The following is a 23,144-nucleotide window of genomic DNA, read 5'->3' as shown; positions in this document are numbered from 1 at the left end:
GTAGTTATCAACTGTATGATCAGCGGCTATTGTGATGACATGCTGTGGTTATTAGGCTAATTGTGTAGGCTAGTTGCTGTCCATTTACGCAGGAGTGTCTTACTTTGTGGGTTTGACTTGGATTTCCAAAGCTACTCGCTACTAGTGTCTTATATTGCATGGAATAACTGTATGAGCATCTTTCACTTTGTCTTTCTCTCTCTCTCTGTCTCTCTCTCTGTCTCTGTCTCACACACACACGCACACGCATATACACACACACACACTCTCTCTCTCTCTCTCTCTCTCTCTCTCTCTCTCTCTCTCACACACACACACACACACACACACACACTTTCTGTCAGTCAAGTGGACATACTTGGACTGGCGTGCATATTTGAATAAGCAGACCTTACAGAATGACAGTAATTGAAAATTACAAGATCAAAGGAAAGACAAGAAGATGAAAAAAATGCTTAAAAGAAAAAAATGAAGAAAATGAGGGAATGAAAAGCAGGACTTTGTTCCTGCATAAGACCAAAATAAGTAAATGATGAAGCTTACATTTAAGACATGATGATCAATACTTGCCCGTATGACTGATGGATTTGCTTTGTATACATGCATCGCACGGGCAGGCAGTTGACAACACGGACAGGGTCAGTGTTCTTCACCACGCTCTATACGCCCGTGACTGCAAGGGCTTCCGAAGATGACTGCTGCTCCCACGTGATTCCGTATACTGCGGGAAGGATGACCCATATTTCATTTAGATATGCGCTGGTTTCCGGCAGCCTTCACAACTAATTTATTTCCGGCACCGCCACCGAGGCCATACTTTGAGATTTTGTGTATCTAAATAGCCTGCATGCATTACACTGAAACGGAATACACTCGAATAGCATACTCTGGGAAAGGCTTTTCACGGTGCAGCAGACAGTTCACTCATGTCATCTCGGAATTACAAAATGATTTTACTGCAAAATTAAGCTCCTGGTTTTGTAAGGCATATTCAGGGTATAAGAAGCATTTTTAGCAAACGACAGTTTTTAAAAACTGGTCTCAAATACATTGTAATCATGCAAACAGGCTATCTGATAGAAATAAAGACAGACCTTTGCTTGTAGTTTAATGTCACCCATCCATACCCCCTTAAATCTAAATGTATTATCTTTAGATTCCTCTTCGTTATGATAATTATGATAAAATAATGGTCATGATTAATAAAAATGCTCGTCATTGTAGGTGCATGTATAGCACCGGGTTATTAACTTGTTATAATAGTTTTTACGTAAACTGCAAATCTTAAGGATAAAATAAAAAAAGCGTTGTTAGAAACAATAACATAGACCTATCTATTTTTGTCTGCAAGGCTCACTGTATAGCCTTGGATGTAGCGAACATATGATGTGACATTAGACCTAGGGGTAATTAGGCTACGCGTGCTATAACTTTGAATTCATCATGCCATTTCGTTTTGGAAAAAAAGGGAAAAAAAAACATATGGCATTGCATGGTATTTAAAATTGAGAATAATCTCAATGTTGCTTAACCAGTACGATCGTTTTCTCTTATTATTATTAAAAATACAAAATAATATAATTCTACATTTTTTATTGCGCTTTTTTTCATTCGTGGGAATAACTGAGACTACAACTGGGTCTATATGGAATTAAAGACCGAAAGAAAAAAATGAAAGAGAAATGAGAAAGAAAGAAAATAAGATAATTGTATTATAGGGGAGAAAATGCATGAGACATGGGGCCTGGCGTTATTGCACATTTCTTTGTGCCTATGGGTTTCTCCTTTAGCGCTAATGTAATTCCTCTCATCAATACTGCACAGAAGATCGTTACGCAGCTGACATTGATAAATGATCACCGAACTGCGGTACTTTTTTATCCTCTACCTTGTGGAGAAGATATAGGAAATGTGGGGCAATTCAACCTGAAAAGCCAAAATACCCGAAAACCTCTACACCACAGGCAAATGTCCTCGTGGAGTTATTCTTTTCTAAATTCTATTTTTCCTATGTTCAAGCTTATATTTACAACTGTAAAATAACCTGCACGACATTGGATAATCCACATTTTAAAAGGGATAAGTCCATGTAATGTAGGGAGGCTACAGTAGCCTAAGCTATGCACAGTAAGCGCAGATGACTGGAATGTAAAATGACGTGTTCTTCTGGGTTAAGTTTGAAGCTCTAGCTAGTCTAGCCTACTGTGTCTTATTTTTAGTTCGCCTTGCTCATTCATCACGCCCGTCATCTTAAGTCGGACAAGAAGTCTGCTGAAACTGAAAACTTTTCCGTATAGTGATCTTCATAAACCACTAGGGCCTTGCAATTTTAAATCCGCCTGTGTGGATGTTTTTTTTTTTTACAAAGTAAAGAAAAATAGTTGGAAAATGGACCGTTTGTCCTCATTTTAATACTGCTGTTGTTACACTATGGCCAGGCAATGTAGGCCTAATTCATACAGGCTAAATATATTTTCAAAGAGAAAACATTTTTTTTTATCTAGGCTACGCTTTGACAATGTGCTTTTAAATATATGGGCGAAGTTGAATTTACCACGAGCGTATTAGGCCTATACATCTGAAATGGTCGTTCGCCATTTCCCCCTTCGACTCGGCCTTTACATAATAAACACAATGCGGAAGCATATCTTCATGCATTAATGTTTCGAATGAGGTAAATCGTACCAACATTTCATTTTACATCAACAGATACCCTTGGTATGAAAAACGAAGTATTTATTACGAGAAAAAGTCACAGATGAATTCATAGAAATATGTTTTTAAAAGACAAACTCTCTTTGCCGAGGGAGAATAAAAAGAGCGTGTACAGTGACGGGGAGAGGAGTTGACATTAACAAACATTTACCTGACAGAACAATAAAATAAAACTAGATTGACTGGATCAAAATTTACATCAATACTTCTAACACATCCCCAAGCATTTCACCATTTACTTTAATTCTCACGGAGTTCTCAAGCTTGTCCTCTTTGACATGACTAGCCCAAGCTATCTACACGTAGTCCATCTTTACCCTGTCTGTCACAATTATCTGTCTATAACATTTTTAAGACAGAAACAAAACCAAACAAAATCAAAATAGAATTGTGAATCCTGTGTGGGGGCAATAGAGTTTCACAAAAGGTCATCTTGAGATAACAGTAAATGGCCATCTCTTCAGTCTGACTTTAGTCCTTTTGTCAGGGTGGGAGGGGAGAAACTCTAAGGGCTATTGTATTTTACAAACAATATACTGTATACACATTCAAGAAAGAAAAAAGGGAAACAGATCACTTTAACATTTATCATAAATTTAGGGGCATTTCTTTTTGTATTCCACAGTGGTTCCCTTAAGAAAGTGTATTTGAATGTGATGGTGTGTGTGTGTGTGTGTGCATGTGTGTTCATGGTATAATTTGTGTGTTTGTGTGTGTGTGTGAGAGAGAGAGAGAGAGAGAGAGATTAAGAAAGAAAGAGAGCTCGCTGTGTGTCAGCTGGTCTGTGGTCAAGAAAAAAAGTGCAAGGAAATTCTGGTCCTCGTGCTCCATCTTATCGTAAAAAAATAAATAAATAATTTAAAAGGGAAAAACAAAAACCAGAAGAAATCCTCCATCTCCAAATAATCACCAGAGGTCATCTCAGCTTTCATTCCTCTTTTCTGAAGGAATATTTTCATAGTGAAAAGTCTTCTGTCTTTTTTTATTTGTACACATTTTGCTACGAGCTGGGCTCTCTGCTGCTGTAGCTGTGGATGTCCAGAGGAGCTGGGGAAGGCGAGCAGGAAGGCAGGAGAGAGAGGGAGGGAGTCCTCTTGCTGGGCCCAGGTAGGAGACAGTGAGGACGGGGCTCAGTAGAGGCTGGAGGGGGGGGGGGGGGGTCGGTGGTGGTCCGTGGACGTGGAGGTGGGTGTGGAAGTGGGGACACGGGTCAAGTCTGTTGTCGTGCTCCAGGAAGACTGTGACTGACTGTGAGCTTGGTCGAATCAGTGGAGGTCGGAGGTCGTGACAAGGTGATCGAGCTTCTCATTGGACCACTGGCCACGGAGGGAGGAGCTTTCCCTGAGGGAACTGCAGACACCTGGAAGAAAACAGAAATACAGCAGTTAGACACTCTGCTCCATGACCATTAATGTTCTACCCCGGCAGCGTGCTGCTGGGACGTTCTACTGTAAGTACAGAGACCACGCACATAGTATACTGTAAATACACATATGACATTGCCTGACGCATGGTACGACTCATATGACAGTGGACATATACTCAGTGTCTGCTACAATTATTTCCAAAAAATGCTGTGTATGGCCTGATGGTGTATATAGACATGCTTGTGTGCCTGTGAACGGATGGCATTGGGATGCATATAAGCATGGATGTAGATATCAGTGGTAGAATGGGTGGTATGACTTACACCACAATTACTATTAGCAGGTTAACAGCCCACAAAATATTTTTTTCTTCACAGGTGTATTCATGTAATGCTTGAGCTAGCTGGTTATTGCATGAGATGGCAGTTAATTAGCAGACCTGGAACTGCAGTCCAACTGTCTAAGCAAAACACAAATCTGTAGATGTTACCAGACATAAGTCAGTCCTGCATGGTATAGGCCATCATTGAATGGGCCACTGCATACACTATTATGCCAAAACACCACATTTAATGATTGCGATAATTTAGCGACACAATCAGCATATGGTGTTGCCAAAGATGAAATTAGGAGCGCAAAACATCCCCTGCGTACGAGGCCATTACAGTAACTGGTCAATGATAATCCAATAAAAGCGGCCCGATTCAATCGTCTGTGAAAATGATTTAGTCTGCATTTATCCAGGTTGAGCACATGATGTCTCTATGGGTCCACTTTAAAATGGGGCTCCATGCCGCATTCTCCCGCTGATCTCGGGACTTCATTAGCGAGCGCTGAGAATTATGATCAGCAGGAAGGCCCGTGCTAACGCTAACGCTAGCTCCAGCACCAGAAGCTGGGAACAGGAAGGAGCAAAGGGTGGGGGAGTCACAGCGAAGGCAGCACCTATTTACATATAAAGAGCCCTATTAATCAAGGTAAGTGTCATTATAGTGTGGCTCATTGAGCAGTGCAGTGTGGGTATTAAATAAAATTCTCCATGCCCCGGTGCCTCTGGCGGCCCATACGTCTTGATTTGTGAACTGTCAGCATTGCCGAGCCGGCTGATAGAGGATGGTGGAGGGAGGGGGGGGGGGGGGGGGAGTGTTGGTGGTACTCATGGTGAAGGTGGTTGGAGGTGTGGGGGTGGGGTGTAGGGGGTGGCGTAAGGGAGGATTACCAGACTCTTAATAAGATTGTAGAGTGTGCCCACACAGAATAAAGAAAAAAGAAAAAAGGGAGCGTTAGACAGGGAGGAAATGAGATGAGAAAGAAATAGGGAGGAATGGAAAAAGGAATAGAGTGAAAGGTGTTATAGATGGAGGAGGAGAAGGAGGAGGGGGATAGGGCAATGCTGATGCTAGGGAGATTGGAAATTGAATTGAGGTAATACGTACTCCACCAGATCCTCACGTCAAGCTTGGAAAGGGCTGATGGAGGGTTTACATGTAGTGCCACTGCCCATCCATGCCCATGTTCATCCCCATGGCACCCATTGGTCCTGCAGGACAACAACCGCCAGAGGAGCACAGAGTTAACACACACAGCAGATCCTGATGACTACATATAAGGAAGGCTTTTAGCATGTACAGTTTCTTATCAAAGGAGTTTTTTAGCACTCACAATCATTTCACACAATAGGTCTACATTTAGATGAACGTGAGGAGAATTTGGTGAATTTGAAAAAGAAGTGTGATTGATTATAATCTAGGACTGCAGCTTAAACTGTGTTTGAGAGTGGTAAAGAAGGATGATCTTACCAGCTGGTCGAATGCCCATGTGTTGCTGGCCATCCAGGACGTAGCCCGCCATGGGCTGGCCGTCAGGGCTATAAGCTGATCCCTGGCTCACTGGAGGAGTAAATGTGTCCAGAATTAAAATCAATACAGACTTGGGTATTTGCAGGGAAACATCTGAGAAGTACTGAGTGAAGCCAGTGGAGTGGGTTACTACTGGAAAAAAAAGAAATTACCTGCTCTGTTGGACTGGTCAATCATTGGTTGGACTATTCTTCTTCTGGCATTGATGAACCTGGAGAGATACAAGAAAACATTATTGAGTCACACAATTCAATTTATTTATCCGACCACTGTGTAGAAAATCTTTAATGTCAATCGAATAATGTTGCTTCAACTGCAGACCTGCTACCTTAAGACCTTTGGGATGAAAGCGCCTCAGACACAGACGTTTCGTATTGCCATATGACACCCTCAGTGAACTTAGCTTAATGCTAACATTATAACATGATTATTAAACGCACTGATGGCCTGAGGGCTAGACAGCTGATGGTCTCCTCAAATAACTCATTTTCTGAGGGGAAGAGCATGCTGCGTCTGATCCAGAGGACAGACACTTCAGTGAAGACTTGACAAAGGTTACTCAACCGTAGCAGTTTTTCTTTTATGCTACGTGAAATTAAGGGGTGCTTTATCACCGACTGATACATACAGTTGTTACGGTTAATTTGGCGTTTTATCTGACGATTTTATTTTGAAGCGTGATTTACTATTCAGCCTTCAACCTACAAAAGGAAATTCATTAAAAGCTCATAAAACCCATCACTAAAGAGAATTTAAGGTGAATGTTCTCATAGAAAAAGTCTGATATGATAATTTGATTTATTATTGACGAGTCTAAACACAGTCTTCTCTGCTTGGGTAACTATATACTACCACATTAAACTAATTAACTAATCTTTTTCCTTCCTCAATGATATGATCATTTCAGACTCTCCTTTACCAGTAATAAGAACAACCCAATGGGTGAAAATATCCATGACACCATGGGTTCCTGTTCTGGGGGTCGTTTCTAGAAAAGTTAGCAACGACGTTGCTCAACCACCATGGTACGACGCAACTTGCGACCAAACAACGACATTGTTACACCTGTTTCCAGAAAGCATCGTACCTGTGTGCAATTCGCTACCTCCGACGTTCGAACAATGTAGTTCCAACAACGTTGTTGATGATGCAGCGATAGATATCATTGGTGGAAACAGTGGCAACGTGTAATACCCCACCCCTTGAAAATTCTCTGCCACAGCCTATGTTGAAATTTTTCTCATTTAAACCGAGGGATTAATGCTGGCATTGTCATTATCATCTGCAAAAATCTAAACCTATTAATTGCAAGTATATAAAACATTTTACTGAAGCCGACCAATATGTGCTATTATTTGTGTTAAATATCTATGTTGGAAAAAATATATAGCCTGGACGAATGTCTGGGTATCCCATAGGTTATTAACTGTCCCGTGGCTTAACGGCAGCACGTCGGTGCACTGCGCACTCGGCCGGAGTTCGCATCCTATCTCTTCTTTTCATCTCTGAGTAAGAGTAGGCCTACGAGACAATAGGTTTTGACCATACATATTTATGTATATAATTACTCTACATCGAGAGACCATAGGTACAATATATCAGTCAAAAACAATTGAATCTACGTGTCACACCAGTTCACCTGCAGGTAGCGAGAAGCAAGAGGAAAATCTCACATCAGAAAATCGAACCTACAAGGTTGGGTTAATAAGTAATCTGCTTTAGCCACTACACCATTTAGCACTGCTGATGTAAGGGTCTGTGAAGATTATAATACTAAAAGCAAGGCAATACTTAAATTAACATAAATAGCAAGAATGACCCAAGTAGGGGAGTCAGTGTCTTAATCAAAATTAAGCTACAGGATAGATCAATCATTGAGTCACGAGATAAACATCCACTTCGCAAATTTTGGTTAGGCGGTTGTGATTTTTGGTTAGGCGCTCCGGACACCAACAGGAACTACCAAGGAACGACACAAGTGCGACTGCCTAGGGGCAGTAGTTCAAACGACCAAACTTTGCGTCCTTTTTTGCGATTGAGAGTTCGAACTACCTTTTCTAGAAACACCAAATCCAAGAATGATGGAGCGTACTACCAAGGTTGCGACGCAAGTTAGCAAACGATGCTTTCTAGAAACGACCCCCTGCCTGGGAACTCAACACAACCACCAGTTCTTCAGGCATTTCCAGATAACACCCTGAGTTCCCTCAGAAATGCACCCACTGGCTATGTCATGCAATCTCTGTCAGTATCACTGATAGGAGCTTCGTAGATATCCGGGTCTCTGGTCTGTGAGTGACCTCTTCATAAGAGGCTTATGTAGCAGCGGTGACACTGCCTTTTGACTCTGACGGTGTGTGTGTGGGGGTGGGGGGGGGGGGGGTGGGTGAGGAGGGGGCTGGAGAATGTGTGCCATGATAAAAGCTGATAAAAGACAAGGAGGCGAGGGATGGGAGGAGGCTAGCTGTGAAGGCAGGGTCACAAGTTCAGAGGTTACTCACCAGTTATTCACTTGTAGGATGGTCAGCCCTGTGTCCTGGGCGAGCTGCTTCTTCTGCTCCTCAGAGGGGTACGGGTGCTGTGGGGGGCCAAAAAGAACAGGAGAACCACATAAGAACAATGTCAAACCTCCCCTCTCTAAAACAGAAATGTCTCCTTAATGAAGTTCTGGCCCACAAAAACATAACATGCAATCAGCGCAGCAGCGAGTTGAAACCGAGTCTTTGGCAGCTGAGAATGGGTCTCAGGAAATGACATCGGTGGCCCGATGACATGCTTCTATCCGCACTCTCTCTCTCTCGCTCTCTCTCGCTCTCTCTCTCTCTCTGTCTCCGTAACTCGCTCCGGGCCTCCCATATGCCTGCCGCCGATCTGGCCATGTCCCCGCCGTGCCATTGGCTGAGAGTGCGCGGCATTGTTTGACATTATTTGACATTATTTGACATTATTTGACGAATGATACATAAAAAACAATGGGAGGACAATGGCGGCCTTTGTCGGGGCCCCGAATGGGGCCTGCCCTGCTGTGGCCCCCTGGCCCCCGAGCCTTGTGTGACACTGGGGAGGCGGGTGTGTGTGTGTATGTGTGTGTGTGTGTGTGTGTGTGTGTGAGAGGGGGGTGTGGGGGGGGGGGGGGGGGTTGTTCGGGGGCGTTGGGGGTGGCAGATGGCAGACAGAGGTGACGGTGTTCCGAGCATGGGGTCGTGGGCGTGCGCCCATTTCGGGCGCTGTCAGGGCCGCAGCCACCTCCTGCCGCTCGCCGGTGAGGGATGAGCTTCTGAGCACTCCATTTTAAACAGGGGCCTTTCTCTCTCTCACTCCCACACACACGCACACACACACACACACACACACACACACACACACACACACACACACACACAGAGGGTGACAAAGCCCAACTCTGCCGCTAATGATGGCCTCCCAGCTTGGAGCCTGTCACTGGAGTGATGGATGATGCTACGCTCCACCCCCTTTCCCTGCACCCCGGCGACTACACTAACACCGCAGAGAGTTCCACCAACGCCGAGGCAGCTCACCTAACAAACCACTCCATCTGATCACCAAATCAGTGTCTTTCTCAGCATTTGTTGGAGTGCTGTGTTTATGTGATCGAGGTAAGGAACATTCAACAAGAGTGTGTTAAGTAACTGATTGATGGAGGTTGTAAAAAACAGATGGAATTTTATCCTCATATTGATTCTGTAAGCCAGAAACCACATTTAGAGAAACACTCCAAATGTATAAGACGAGACATGCAATGAAAGTCAGGAAAGAAAAAAAAGAACACATTTGTGAAGCCTAAATTTTACTCTCTTTCTCTCTGTCTATCAAGCGAAATTTAATTTGCATCACTGTAAAAATCTCAGTTACACATGCTTCATTATCATTACTTCTACTGTGGAGGAGACCTCCATGAATATTTGGCACAAACCCAACAGTTAAAACGGTGTTAACCTGAATCTAAACTCCCTCACACCCCAGTTTTTCGGCCCTTTCTGGGGGTTATTTTAGGGACCGGTGGTAGTGGCTGGGGTTGGGACAGGGGGGTGTAGTTCTTTCGACCGAACCTCAGAATAGGCCACAAAAGCTGCAGCACTAAGACCATATGTTGAAAGCCCCCCCACCCCCCACCACCACCACCCTCACCCCGTAGCTCACAGTGGAGCTGGACAAAACGTAATCCCACTCCATTCAGCTCTCTCTTACAGCCCAAATGAATGCTTGATCGCCTGGGTGTTGCGGTGCGCCATTCAGGGGCAGCCCCGAGTCCCCTCACTCACTTTTCAGCGACACACCCTGCAATGGGAAACACTCCTGCTTAACAAATTAGAGTGAAAGGGGCCGGGAACAGAGAGGGGATAATTCAATTAACCCCCTCTTTTCACAGGGAAAATATAAAGGTGTGGGCCCAGGCAAAAAAAAAGGAAGGAATTAATGCGGCATACGAGACCTGTGTGGGCCTTTCAACGGCCCGGTGCCATTCAAGGCAACTCGCAAAAACATCTAAGGCCAGCAGGGTCCTCCAGGAAAAAGAGAGAGAGAGTGGGGGGGGGGGGTAGTGGGACCTGGAAGTAGAGGAAATAAGGGGGAGAACGAGGGCTATGTTTCTGCGGATAAAAGGATGTACTGTGTTGTTGTTGACGATGGGGGTAATGTGGTCATGGGTGGTAGGCGTTTGGGAGCAGTGTGGATTTTTAACACTTCACGTGAGGGGTGTGTAGTTTCTTAAGGATGTGAAACATCGGCTCCAGGCATCATTTTAGAGCACCTAAAGGGGTCCTTTTGCAGTGATAAAAATAAGTGTGGGAGGAAGGGGAAACGAAAATAGATAGCGCTGTCCTAACGCTGTCCTAACGCTAGCCCTCCCTCAGATCACTGAGGCAGAAGCCACGAGAGTGACAGAGAGGAACACGTCAGGCTGGAGGTCAGAGAGAAAGGGAGGCTAATGGACGAGAGGAAGAAAGAGAGAAAGACAGAGAGAAAGGGAATGATAAAGGAAAGAAAAAAGGATGAGCAATGACAATGAAAGATTTATGAAATAGAAGGCACAGCGATGGAGAATGAAACCAAATAACTGAAGGAAGGAGAGAAAGAGGGGATACAGAGGGAGAAACAGAGAGCAAGGTGAGGTGAGAAAGAGGCTTAAAACGGAGACAGACGGTGTCCGTCTGTGCGGCAGCTCTCCTCCTTACCGTGAGGTGCTGGAAGAGCCATGCCCGCATGATGTTGGTGGCCACCTTGGGGAAGATGCCTCGCTTCTTCTGCCTCTTCTTGTCCTGGTCGTCCTCGTCGCCCGTGCCCGGCGATGCCAAGCTGTTCTCCATACCGTCTCCTGGGGTAGACAACAAGAGGAGAGAGAGAGAGAGAGTGAGTGAAAGAGAGAGAGAGAGAGAGAGAGAGAGAGAGAGAGGTCACCTCTGGAATGCCCCCGTTGATTTGGCGCCATCACTCCAAATCAAGGCAAATGGACACTGAAGGGCCCAGCAAGTCGCGAGGGCGCCACGAAAAAAATAAAAAAAAAACACAAGACGTGAAAATTCTTCCTCCACCAATCCAACTCCCCCCCCCCTTCCCCATTCGTATATAGCCGTACGAGAGCGATGAAGAGAGCTGTGAGAGAGAGAGAGAGAGAGAGAGAGAGAGAGAGAGAGAGAGAGAGAGAGAGAGAGAGAGTGCGATGGGAAGCGCTCCACACTCTCGTCTTATTAATTCAATGTGAGCGGCGTGTTTGACGCGAGGTAATGAACGTCGAGCCTGAGCGACTGACATAATGCGGCCTCGTGTAAGACTCGGAACAGGATCATAATAAAGGGAATTTTTGATGTGCGTTGCCTCGCTTGTTGCTTGATGGCGAGAGAGCGAAAAAGGGCTTTCTTCAGATGTGTAATGAAGGAAGAAGCAGAAGATGAATATGAGGAAGAAGGAAAGAAAAAAAACATAAACAAATAAATAAATAACTGACACACACAGAGAGAGGCTAATGAGATGGTGTAGAGCGGTGAAAAACAACACAGATTTGCTTGTTATGGGCGAAGACACTCCTTAGCTTGCCCGTGCCTTCCTCTGCTGTTGCACTGTCCTATATGAGCCCGTGGGGGATAGACTGGTGAGCTGCCGGATCCACGCCACACCTGAGCCGGACTGGTACCGGAACCAGACGCTTCACAGGATCAGAACGTATGCTCTGTGCCCCAGTTGCTCTCCCTCTTAACTCCCCATGTATGGGCAACATCTGAAAGACCTTCACAGATCTGCTCCCGTAGCACTCTGCTTAGCACCTGACCTTGTTTGATGTCAGCAGGGAAACTTGCATGGAGACTTTCATCCAGACATGAGGTCTGTCTAAACACAGGCTTCCTTTCTTCCATCCCGACCGTGAACAGCCTCACTCCTTCTGACCCTCCATCTCCATCCATCCCTCCATCCCCCTCCCTCCCTCCCTCTCTCTATCTTTCCTTCTATCTCTCCATCCCACCATTAATTGTGCATCAGCAGAGATGATTTACTTTTAACAGTCATGGTTATTTTTCTTGCCCTGAGGGCGTAGATGCCTTGAAAGCCTGCCTGGAGGGCGTGTGAATAATGCATCTGAGAGACTCCTCCCTCAGGGCGTGACAGGAACCCTACTTTTCTTAAGATTCACCCTGGCATGTCTCCTTGTTTTTGGGGATGCATCAATCAAAGGGCGCCTATATGCACCATATTCACGCATAAATATTGCAGCTAATGAATAATGACATTCAAATCGGCAGGGGCGGAGTTGGCTGGGGCAAAAGGGGCATTGGGGGATTTGAGATGGGGATAGAGAGGAGAGGAGAGAAGAGAAGAGGAGAGGGGAGGAGAGGGGGACAACGCTTTTAGGCCTGGATGATGGTGTAATCAAGTCCAAGTCAAGGACAGGCCAGAGAGCAGCGCCCTTAGACATCCACTTGCAATTCTCCATGTCTGAGCATATAACTACACCATTACTGTTGTTACTTAAAATGGCAGGAGATCAAGAAAGTACATCTGACATTTTAAAGCAGATCAGATAACTGAGAGTTTTGTTTGACTTTATGTCGGTGGGTCTTGTTTGGCAGCTATTGGTTTCATATTTCAAAACAGAATTTTATCTAGGCATTGTGATACCTCTCCGACATAACAGAGAAAACTCAATTGAAGTACACTGCAAATTAGGCATTATTTGCTTATCATGAACAGCTCAGTTTCACCAAAGTTAAAACAAATTTCCAACTGGCAATAGCTCAAAGAAGACAGCCATGAGAGAAAGAAAAGACAAAGAGAGAAAGAAAATATGAAAGAAAGAGAACCAAAGGGAAACAGGAAAGAAAGAAACAATGAAAAAAAGAAAAGAAAAAAAGAGTCAGAAAGAAAGAAAGAGAAAAAAAGAGAGAGAAGAAAGATCCTCATTACATCTGCAGAGGAGCCACAGTAACACCCCCTCTCCTCCTGCCTCTCCCTCTCCCTCCCTCCACCATCTCCCTTCTCGGTGCTCCAGAGAGGGAAGGCCGCAGGGCAGATCCTACCCAACGCTAATCGCTTCTGACTGTTCCCTGGCAACATGGGCCCATCCAGCCTGTGTGACTGTGCACTCTGGAAGGGGCGGCTGGGCAGGGCTCCCACAGCCAGCCTGCCTGCCCGTGGCCTGCTGGCCGTCCACTCTCTCTCTCTCCCTCCCTCCCTTTCTCCCTCTCTTTCTCTCTATCTCTCTCTTTGCTGTTCTCTCGCGTGTGACGCAGAGGGGGGTGCCACTGCCTCGGGGAAGGCTGGACTGTGCCCCCCGGCAGTTTGGGGAGAAAAACAGCACCCTAAGATATGGAGAAGAGGCTCTCCACCAACACCCCCCCCCCCCCCCCCCACACACACACACACACACACCCCTCCTCTGTTCCTTACCTTCTTTCTCCTTCTGTGCTCCCCCCATCTTATTCTCAAGGTACACATACACAGGACAACATGCATGGTGATGCCGTGGTGATAAAAAATAGATTGGGTCTCAGGCGCTAAAGTGATGCCCTGTGCGGCCTCTCCCACCTTAAGAAGTCATAAAAAATCAAATAGAGGCTTCTCTGCCCCCCCCCCCCCTCCCCTCCCCCCTTATCTTTTGGCTGCAGGGGAAGGTAGCGCTGATAGCACAGCAGCGGAGGCTACGGCACGCAGTGCAGCGTTGTGCTGCCTGTGGCAAGATGTCCTGGAGACAGAGGGAGGCTAGCCGAACTGATAAGTGCCACCCAGTGCGCGGAGCACCGAGCGGCGGGTGCACCCTCTCTCTGCCTGCCTAATGAGCTTGTCGCGACCTCAATCTATCACCGGGGATGCTTCTTTACACTGCGCACTGCTCACGCCACAGGCTGTGACAGATAGGGTGATTATCCTGCCAGTCGCGCGCGGTCTAAAAATGCACCTGACTCTGTCAACAACACACACACACACACACACACACACACACACACACACCGTCACCACCCCTTCAACCCTCAACCACCCCACCCCCCAAGACACACACACACACACACACACACACACACACACACACACACACACACACACACACACACACACACTGCATTCACTGTGTGTATAAAGGCTTGTTTACTACGGTCTGTGGTTCCATAATGCAATACCATGTGTTGGAAGGAGGGCTATAATCTGCACTCAACAAACTGCCTCTTGACAAAAAGGGGCTGAAAGATTTCCTGTCGCCTTTATCTGAGTTTTTAACTTGTAAAGGAGTGTGCAGGGGCGGAAAATTCTCACTCTTCTCCCTTTTGTTTTTATTTTGGCCTTTGTGATGAGCATTCCTTTGCCCCTCCTGACACTGCGACCCCCGACCAAAAATGTTTGGCATGGCTCTAGCCCCGTTAGCTCACCACCACCACCCATCCACCCCACCCTACACACACACACACACACACACACACACACACACACAGACACACACACACACACACACACAGACACACACACACACACACACACACACACACACACACACACCCTCCTGATCAATGATGTAACTGAGGTTTTAGTAAAACAAAAACCACTGGCCCCAATGGACCGAGATTATATATATATATATATATATAGAGAGAGAGAGAGATAGAGAAAGAGAGAGAGAGAGCGGGAGTAAGAGAGGGAGAAAGAGAGAGAGAGAGAGAGAGAGAGAGAAGCCAGAGGGGGATAATGAGCTGTGCAACCATAGATACAGTCGCCACCACACAACTGACCACAGCTAAACCACTGAAGGGGTTTCCATGGGAAGAAGCTTCACCATGTCTCTCGGGAAACCAGTGCAAACTGCCTCCCTCTCCCTCCTGGTGCTGTTAACAGTACAGGACCCAGTCGGTGAGAGAGGGTGTGGGTGGCTCACGGGTGTGTATGCGTGTGTGTGTGCAAAACAAAAGCTGCCCCCCTAACGCTAGCAGGTGCTTTTGAAGCCCACCCCCCACCCCCCCCTCCGAACTACCTCTGAACTCGACCGAGGGCTGCTGACGTCAACCCGACCCCCTACCCCTCCACCCTCCGCCACACCTTCCCCTCTCTTTTCACTTCCGATGCTAAAAGCGTTTACTTTGACCAGCTCCTGAATGATAAAGAGATGAAGGGGGGTGTGGTGGGGACAGAGAGAAAACAAGCCAAAGTGGCCCCAGGAGAAGCAGCAGGTTGGCCGGCCTCAGATCTCCCTGAGCGGCGAGCTGGCCTCTGATCATTCCGGGGTTAGCCCCCCCCCCCCCCCCCCCCCCCCCCCATCCTCCTCCTTCTGTGACTCGTATTTAAAGTGTCCCTGTCCTTCAGGCCTGGCGGGGGTCACTCTCTGTCCCCTTCTCCTTTGCGCTCCCACCCCCCCCCCCCCCCCCCCAGGTCAAAAGGCCGTGGACCCAGCATCGCACCCCACTGCTGTTTAAAAAAAGCCCTTTCACCCCATGCTCTTCCTCTCTCTCTGCTGGGCATAGTCCGCATTTCCAGCACACCGAATACCTTCATAGCACACATTTCTCTGGCCACAGAAGCAGGTTGCACTTTGTACAGCAGAGACAATGAGTTACAGTGCAACAGCGGCACACATATTGGGTAGGATCCCCTTCCCCTCGGAAGGGTAAAGAACAAAAGAGAGGGAGAGAGAGAGAGAGAAAGAGTGAGGGAAAGAGAGAGAGTAAGGAAAAAGAATGTGCATCGCAATTCTTTTCTCCCACTGAATTTCTCTTGTCGTGCAAAGCATCCTCCTATTGTTCCTGTCAGTGCCTTGGCTTTTGTTGCCTGATGGGCCAGGAGTGGAACAAGGCTTTTAACTCTATTTTTACTGCGGCTACGTGTGAGAAAAACAAAAACACGTCAGAAAAACATATATCCTCCTTGGCCAAAAAACAACAACACTGGACTGTAAGAGCCAAAAGCCTCCACTGCCAAATGGTGAGGTTACAGCAAAAAGTGGTGTTGAAATTAATTAGCAAACCTCTGGCCACCGTAAGCTCACACACTTAACAAAACAGAAATGCTAATGTGAAGAAAACAAAAGCCAGTGGAGGGGTTACGGAGAGGGCATGTTTCAGCTTGGCTTCTTTGATCACAGGCAGCTTCAAAAAGGGGCCAAAACATGCACTTTGATCCTGATAGGTTTCATCAAGTCAAAGTTCAAAAAAAGCAAGGCAGTGCCAATCCCCACAGTTTAAATGTTTACAGTTGAAACCAGCATCAACACACAGTTTAGAATTCATCCACGTTCCAGCACACACAGATTATATTTAGCCATAAACGTGATTTCAGAAGACAGATGAATGACAAATTCATGACTTTGTAAACATGGAACAACCCACACCTAATAGCACAGCAACAACCAGAACAACTAATTAATTCCCTTTTCTACACACTGAACCATCCAAATTTGATTATTGGGTCAGCTGAACTAAAAATTCTTAACCTTTTTAGATATTTATCATAAAACTAGGTAAACTGCAAATAAAAAAAATAAAAAAACATTTGTTTCCTTACCGAGCTCGCTGCTGTTGTCTCCACTCTGAGACGCATGGCCCCCACTGGAAGGGCCTGGCGTTCCCACTGACGGGGTTGAGTGTGCATCGTCCAGATCTCTCCAGGTTGCAGGGTTCTACGGTGCAGAGATGGACACCAGCAGATCCCCAGGGGCCACAACCACGCAAGTGGATGAATCAACATGAAAAAGAGAAAATGATGTCTTCATTGTGGATGGCCATTTATACAAAAGTTCAACATTATTTAAACAGACTGCAGCATCATTTCAACAGACAGACTAATTTTGTAAGGCAGCACTAGTGCTAGAGTTGTCCATTACACATCTGTTTATACTAGATGTCAAGAGAAACTGCCCAGAAAAGAAAGACTCCAGGATGTCACACACAAAGCAAGTGAAGTGATGCCGGTACAGCAGGGCACCACCAATAAAAAATCAAACTCAGGCGTGACGATCAACACAATCTCATCACCCAGAGTGACGTATGGTAATGCCTTAAAAGGACTAGAACAGCCACCATCACCCACCAACCCACAAAACAAGCCAACAATTTAGTTACCATTTTCCCCCAAGCTCAACTTCTGTTCCTCTCAACTGGGAGCAGATCTCCAGAGAAGATTTCAGCTGTGTGGTTGCCCGGCCACAAGAAGGCGAAAAGGCTCTCGGAAACAAGAGACGCGTTGAGATAGGAAGCAGAGATGGATCAACAGCACAGAGTACAGTCACTTCTCTCTTTCTTTCTCTCTCTCTCTTCTTTTTCTCTCTGCTTCTCTCTGTCTCTCCCTCTCGCCTGGTGTCTGACCGGCAAATGCTGCTGTCCTGTCTTGGGCACGGCGGTTTTTTATCTGGGCAAAGGGGCGAGGGCACTTAGACGGGCTCAAGCCGAAGACAAACAGTCGGCCTCCCTCTTCAGCGCTCTTAGCGTCAGCTGTTTGCCGGATGGCCATCAGATAAGGGGGCCCTGAGAGCTGCCAGAATAAGCATCGCAACAATACAAGACGGCATGAATGCGTGCCCTTCACTGGATCCTCATTAGAAAACAGTGAGCTTGTCTCCATGGGGCATCCACAAAGGTGCTCACCCCATCTCTCTCTCTTTCTCCCCTTCTCTCTCTCTCCCTCTCTCTCTCTCTCTTTCTTTTTCTCCATATCTCTTTATTAAGCTCATTTGCACTCTCACAACAAAAATGAGAAGAATCACACCCAATAAGGAAATTGTGTAAATTGCTGAATGTGTACTGATATAAATTGGATGTAGCTCTCAGTAAACTACCAAATAGGATTTCTAAAAAACAAATAAAAAAAAGATTGCTTAGAACAGCTCATTTTAGATGATTACTGACACAAAACTTTTATGTGGAGAAAGTGGGTTTAGATAACTGACTGGCTGTAAATGTGAGATTGAAAAGGCGGTTCCTAAAAGGACTATGTTACGACCACAGAGCAACATTGACAGCTACGGCGAGTTCAGGTGATGAGACCTTTGGATTTAAGATGACCAATACAGGCCAGCCATAAAGACTGCTGGATGAAGCCATCACAGAGTTGTAAAAATGGCTATCAGCTTAAGAATCGCACGAACCGCCTTGGCGAACACTCATCACATCATGAGAGGACATAAGCACACACATAAATTCAGTGTACTTTGGGACCCCAACCCCCCAAATACACACACACACACACACACACACACACACAGTTGTGGTCAGCCATAAAAAAGATGTTTTTCCGGGGTTCAAGTGCAGAACTACAAGGACTACATGAGCTATTGCGTTGGAGGACAAGGCGGATGATGCACTGCCGGAGAATGTGCCTCAGAATCAGGCACAGACAACCCTTTCCCTCCCCCTGGCCTGGGTCTACTACAACCAGGCCCTCAGTCGCGTACACAGCTGTGTCTCTCTCTTCTTTTCTCTCTCTCTCTCTCTCTCTCTCTCTGTCTATGCACACACACTGATCCACTGCACGCATGATTCAGCTGCTGAATAAGTCTTTGAGAGCAAACGCAGGAAAGAGTAAAGGGGCGGGAGTGTGTGGACATTTGGCAGAGGCCTGGAGCAAGGCAATAAATATTTCTTTGGCTTCTGAACCAGAAAGGGTGCTGAGTGACGGCTGTTTTTTTTCTCCACGTAGCATGTTGATCAGCACAGAGCCTCACATTTCTAGAAAGACCTTAAGACATTTATCAACAAAAAAAACCCTCAAACCTTTACTTTCCTCTTACTAACATCTACATCTTACTCCTAATATTCTTATGAAGGTAAATATAAAAATGTGCAAGGCTGCAGACACGTGTGTTTCTGTGGCTTTGTGAAGGTGGTCAGACACACCTAATAAAACACTTAAGGTTTTACACAGCCTCATTATTTTTTTGAAATGGAGTTCCTTTGTCGGCGTGACAGAGGGAGGGCTGTTGGCCAAGGGAAGTGTAACAGTAAGGGACCCACTATGGTGCGCTGTGTTTACAAAGACCCCCCTCCCCACTGACAATAATAATCTAATCAGTTCAAAGACAATGCAGCTTTCACGTGCAAATAAAACACAGATCATCAGAAGCCTTAAGAGGGCAGGACGGGGGGAAGAAAGGGACAAACAGTGCCCCACCACCTGGCCCCTTCACCAGGCAAAGCGTCATTATCATCATCATCATCATCATCACCACCACCACAGTTGTTAAAAGTGACAATGTTATCATTATCACCACCACTAGAATTATCCTAAAGGTGCCACATTTAAATTGATGTTAAAGGAAACCATACAGTTGGTTCCAAGACATTTTGTAACAATTAAAATAGTTCAGAATCTCCTCTTTGATAAAAAAAAAAACATCAAGAGCTTAAATTACTTTTGTGTTTCTAACACAATCTTTCTCAACAACAAAATTATATTAATTTGTTAAAAAGGGTGGTTGGAGAAATAAAAGCTGAAAATAGGCCTTGGGGGATATAAAACTGCCTTTACAATATCAGCACTTAAATGTTGAGAGGGTCGTGCAAAATGAGGGGACATTCACTAAAATGGAAATAAAGTGCAGAAAGTAGCGGATGGAACACCACAAGCCTAAATATCACCAAATTATAAGAAACAAACTATTAAAAAATATTATAACAATATTGTAACATAAGAACACTCACGTGATCTGCTAGATTTGTGGATGATCCTGAGAGGTCGTCGAAATCAGACTTGCATCCATCCCTATCGTCAATCACTAGGTCAATTGGCATTTTCCCCTTTAAGCAACTTATGTACCGATGGCAGAAGTTATCACAAAGTTCGTGCACCTGAAAAAAAAAATGTTTTGCACAAACGCAAATTTAGGACTATTTCTAATTATGCATATAGGCCTATGATTTCATATCACAACGGAAATTGACCAAACATATCCGTACGAATTGTCTTAATAACTGACTTTCTAAATAACTATGATGTTAAAAATCGTTGTTAAATACCTCGATCATCCACTTACCTTTTCTAATTCCAGAAGATGAAATCGAAGCACTTGTATCGATTGGATCATCTAAATGGAAAATGAAGTAATAGGAAGTATTATTGAGTAGCTTAGGTATAGATCGATGTAGATGACTTGCAATTGCACCTCCAATTTCACCCTCACTGAAGCGTCGCAAAAAGAACTATTTTTCAAATGATATTAGGCGATATGCTCATGATATTTAAAGACTGTAAAGTTAGAAGAGAAATATACAAGACTTGATATTATTTTATTAATGCATGGCTTTCTCTCGTTTAAATAGCTGACATTAGGACGGAAACGTTTCCTTGAGTGAGTGCTTTAAGGTTGCCTTGGGCAAAGAGTTTCATGGCCTCCAATGGCGAATAAAGCATAACAGCACAGTTCCAAAACTAGCCTGTTTCACTCACTCAGAACAGCACTCATATGAGTTTATTTATGTTCAAGGACAGCATACATATTCTGCCAAAAGAAAAGGCTAGGCTAGCCTACTTACCAAGTTGTCCAACTCTGGATTTGATGAAAATAACGGTTTTTCTGCACGTATCTGTACCAATGGAAAATAGTACATCCTAACGTCAGTGTTTAGATTTACTAATTAGGCACATAACAATTACACACATTTTCACATGTTTTCATTTACTGATCAAACCAGGGCACTCGCTTAATTTAAGAAAACACATTACTCATAAATCACTCAGCATGCCTGTCATGCGGGGCAATCGATCAATGCCAGTTAAAAGTACAGGGACAGCATTAAGTGCAAGCGTGCTTATCACATCACAAGCCATTTACAAAAAGGCGAGAGCAATTAATGTGCGTTGACTTGACTGACACCGACCTGTTTGGCAAAGACGGCGATATCCTCATTGAAAGAGTCCGAGGAGCACACGTCGCCGCCCGCGACGCCGGGCTCCCTCGGCGTGCATGTGGCCAGCTCGCATTTCTCGAACACAAGAGCGAGCAGTGGGAATAACGGATGGCTATGGATATAAAATAATGCTGTTCATAAACATTTAGGACACAAGGAATCATTTTCATCACATACTTAATTTGACCAAATAAATCTGTAAAAAACAACAGCACAGTTTTGAAAGAAAATAAATCATTGGCCAGCTGGATTCATTTTCAACATGAGCCTAAATAAATACCACATATGTATACTCCCAAAAACATTCTTGATTACAATCAGAAATGTATAACCTGGCATACTCAAAGTTTAACAGGGATGTGGGTAATTTTGTCAGAGTTTAAACTAGGCTATACAACAAACATTTTCTGAAGAATAGCCTATCTTATAGTGACATAATATAGAATATATAATGATATATATTTTAAAAAACTCTACCTACCCATATATTTGGTCTTTGTCCCTCTTCAGGGCGTCGTTGACAGCGGAGCCCATGCTACTGGACATGATGCTGTGAGGTGCGTGGGCCCCGTAGTGCTGGTTGGCGTGAGGAGGGTGCCCATGGTTCAAGTGATGGACCTGAGGTAGAGGCCGTGGAGCGTGCGGGTCGTACATGGACGTCGGAACCCCGACACCGTCCATTCCGCCCCCATAGTGGGCCAGCTCGTCGTACTGGAGAAGAAGTTTAGGAGAGGTATGGTGACTTTGAGAAGCTACAGGCCGCATTTACGCACCCGTGCAACAAATAATAAAAATACTGTAAAGGGGGAAAAAACACAAATAACCTCTGGCATTGCATTGGTGCAGAAATAAGTGATTAACTGATCTTACCCTTTGCGCCATCTGCATGCGCAACTCTTAAACGGCAAGAGCTTGTCTTCCCCTCAGTATCCACAAGAAAGGTGTGCTTCCCTTCTGAAGAGTGAAATCCCTTTGAAAAGTCAACTGTAACACTCAAGACTAATCCAAAATGACACTGGTAGGCAATTAAATCATATTTGTGCAAAGACTTTGTGCGATATTCTCCACAGCTGAAAACCCTAATGAATACTTAAGTTATAATAAGCACTTAAAAGATCAAGACGTCTTGCAGGGCGGTGAAGAAACTCAACTCCGCGTGGAGTGGCCGAGAAGAATGCGCCAAGTAGTCCAGTGTAACTTGTCGGCTGTCAATCAGAGAAATGTGTCTGTCAAGATAATTCACATAGAAGTGCCCGAAGTGACGTTCCAAGTAATGCCGTCAGTACACTCTCTTAATTCCCCAGTAAAGACAGCGCTTTCTTTTGCCGTATAAGTAACGACAATAGCATCAGGAGTGAGCAGTAGCCTATTAGAAAATATCACACAAACTACTCCAATTGTCTATTCCTTGTGGCCATTCCGCGCTCTCTCACTCCTTCGCTGTCTTATTTCTCCGACATGTGCGAACCTTGTCGAGTGCTCGCGGGTCGCTGGAGAGCGTGCTTATAGAATAGATGTGTCTCGGGTCGGCGGGAGAAGCTGATGACGGAGGCAGGCGAAGCGTGGTGGGTGTAACCAGTCCTGCCATGGTGAAATCGAGTGAGAGGGGAGATCAGGGCTGACGACAAGCCAGCGGTGGCTTGCATTGGACGAGCTGAATGATTGACACACCGAAGAAACCTCATTGTGGAATGAGGGGTGGAATGTTTTTCCATCAGAAAGCGCTAAAAACGAATAGGCCAGCAGGCAATTACCATTTATTAGTGTCATACCAACACTCACACACATTTTACAAGATTTGATGATGCAATGCCAGGTGATTCGGGATTATTCCCACTTTCAATTTCATGTAGGCTATCGGTAGCCTGTCACCC

General features: G+C 45.2%; 1 protein-coding gene across 3 annotated transcripts; it reads right to left on the bottom strand.

The window, feature by feature from the left end:
• Positions 1 to 5,563: 5,563 nt before the first annotated feature.
• On the bottom strand, positions 5,564 to 22,158 carry meis2b (Meis homeobox 2b). Of its 3 annotated transcripts, none has more exons than XM_076271799.1 (12): positions 22,141 to 22,158; positions 21,752 to 21,981; positions 21,241 to 21,382; positions 20,896 to 20,946; positions 20,397 to 20,447; positions 20,065 to 20,211; positions 16,934 to 17,048; positions 11,137 to 11,276; positions 8,443 to 8,519; positions 6,094 to 6,152; positions 5,882 to 5,971; positions 5,564 to 5,622 (listed from the first exon to the last, which is right to left on the bottom strand). In XM_076271799.1, exons 1-12 carry the CDS (start codon positions 22,156 to 22,158, stop codon positions 5,564 to 5,566), a joined length of 1,179 nt encoding a protein of 392 aa, XP_076127914.1. The 3 variants fall into 3 exon arrangements, with proteins under 3 accessions (XP_076127914.1, XP_076127913.1, XP_076127915.1); XM_076271798.1 differs by having other exon boundaries at positions 5,882 to 5,985; positions 6,087 to 6,152; positions 22,141 to 22,152; XM_076271800.1 differs by having other exon boundaries at positions 20,074 to 20,211; positions 22,141 to 22,152.
• Between the last annotated feature and the right edge of the window lie 986 nt (positions 22,159 to 23,144).

The sequence above is a fragment of the Alosa pseudoharengus genome, unplaced genomic scaffold, assembly GCF_046254945.1.
Source record: "Alosa pseudoharengus isolate Yale_2024_CS ecotype anadromous, Long Island Sound unplaced genomic scaffold, YU_APseudo_1.1 YU_APseudo_1.1_scf_7, whole genome shotgun sequence".
Taxonomy (NCBI): Eukaryota; Metazoa; Chordata; class Actinopteri; order Clupeiformes; family Clupeidae; genus Alosa; species Alosa pseudoharengus.
Note: the sequence above shows the minus strand (reverse complement) of the source record. Positions and strands in the feature narration are given on the sequence as shown.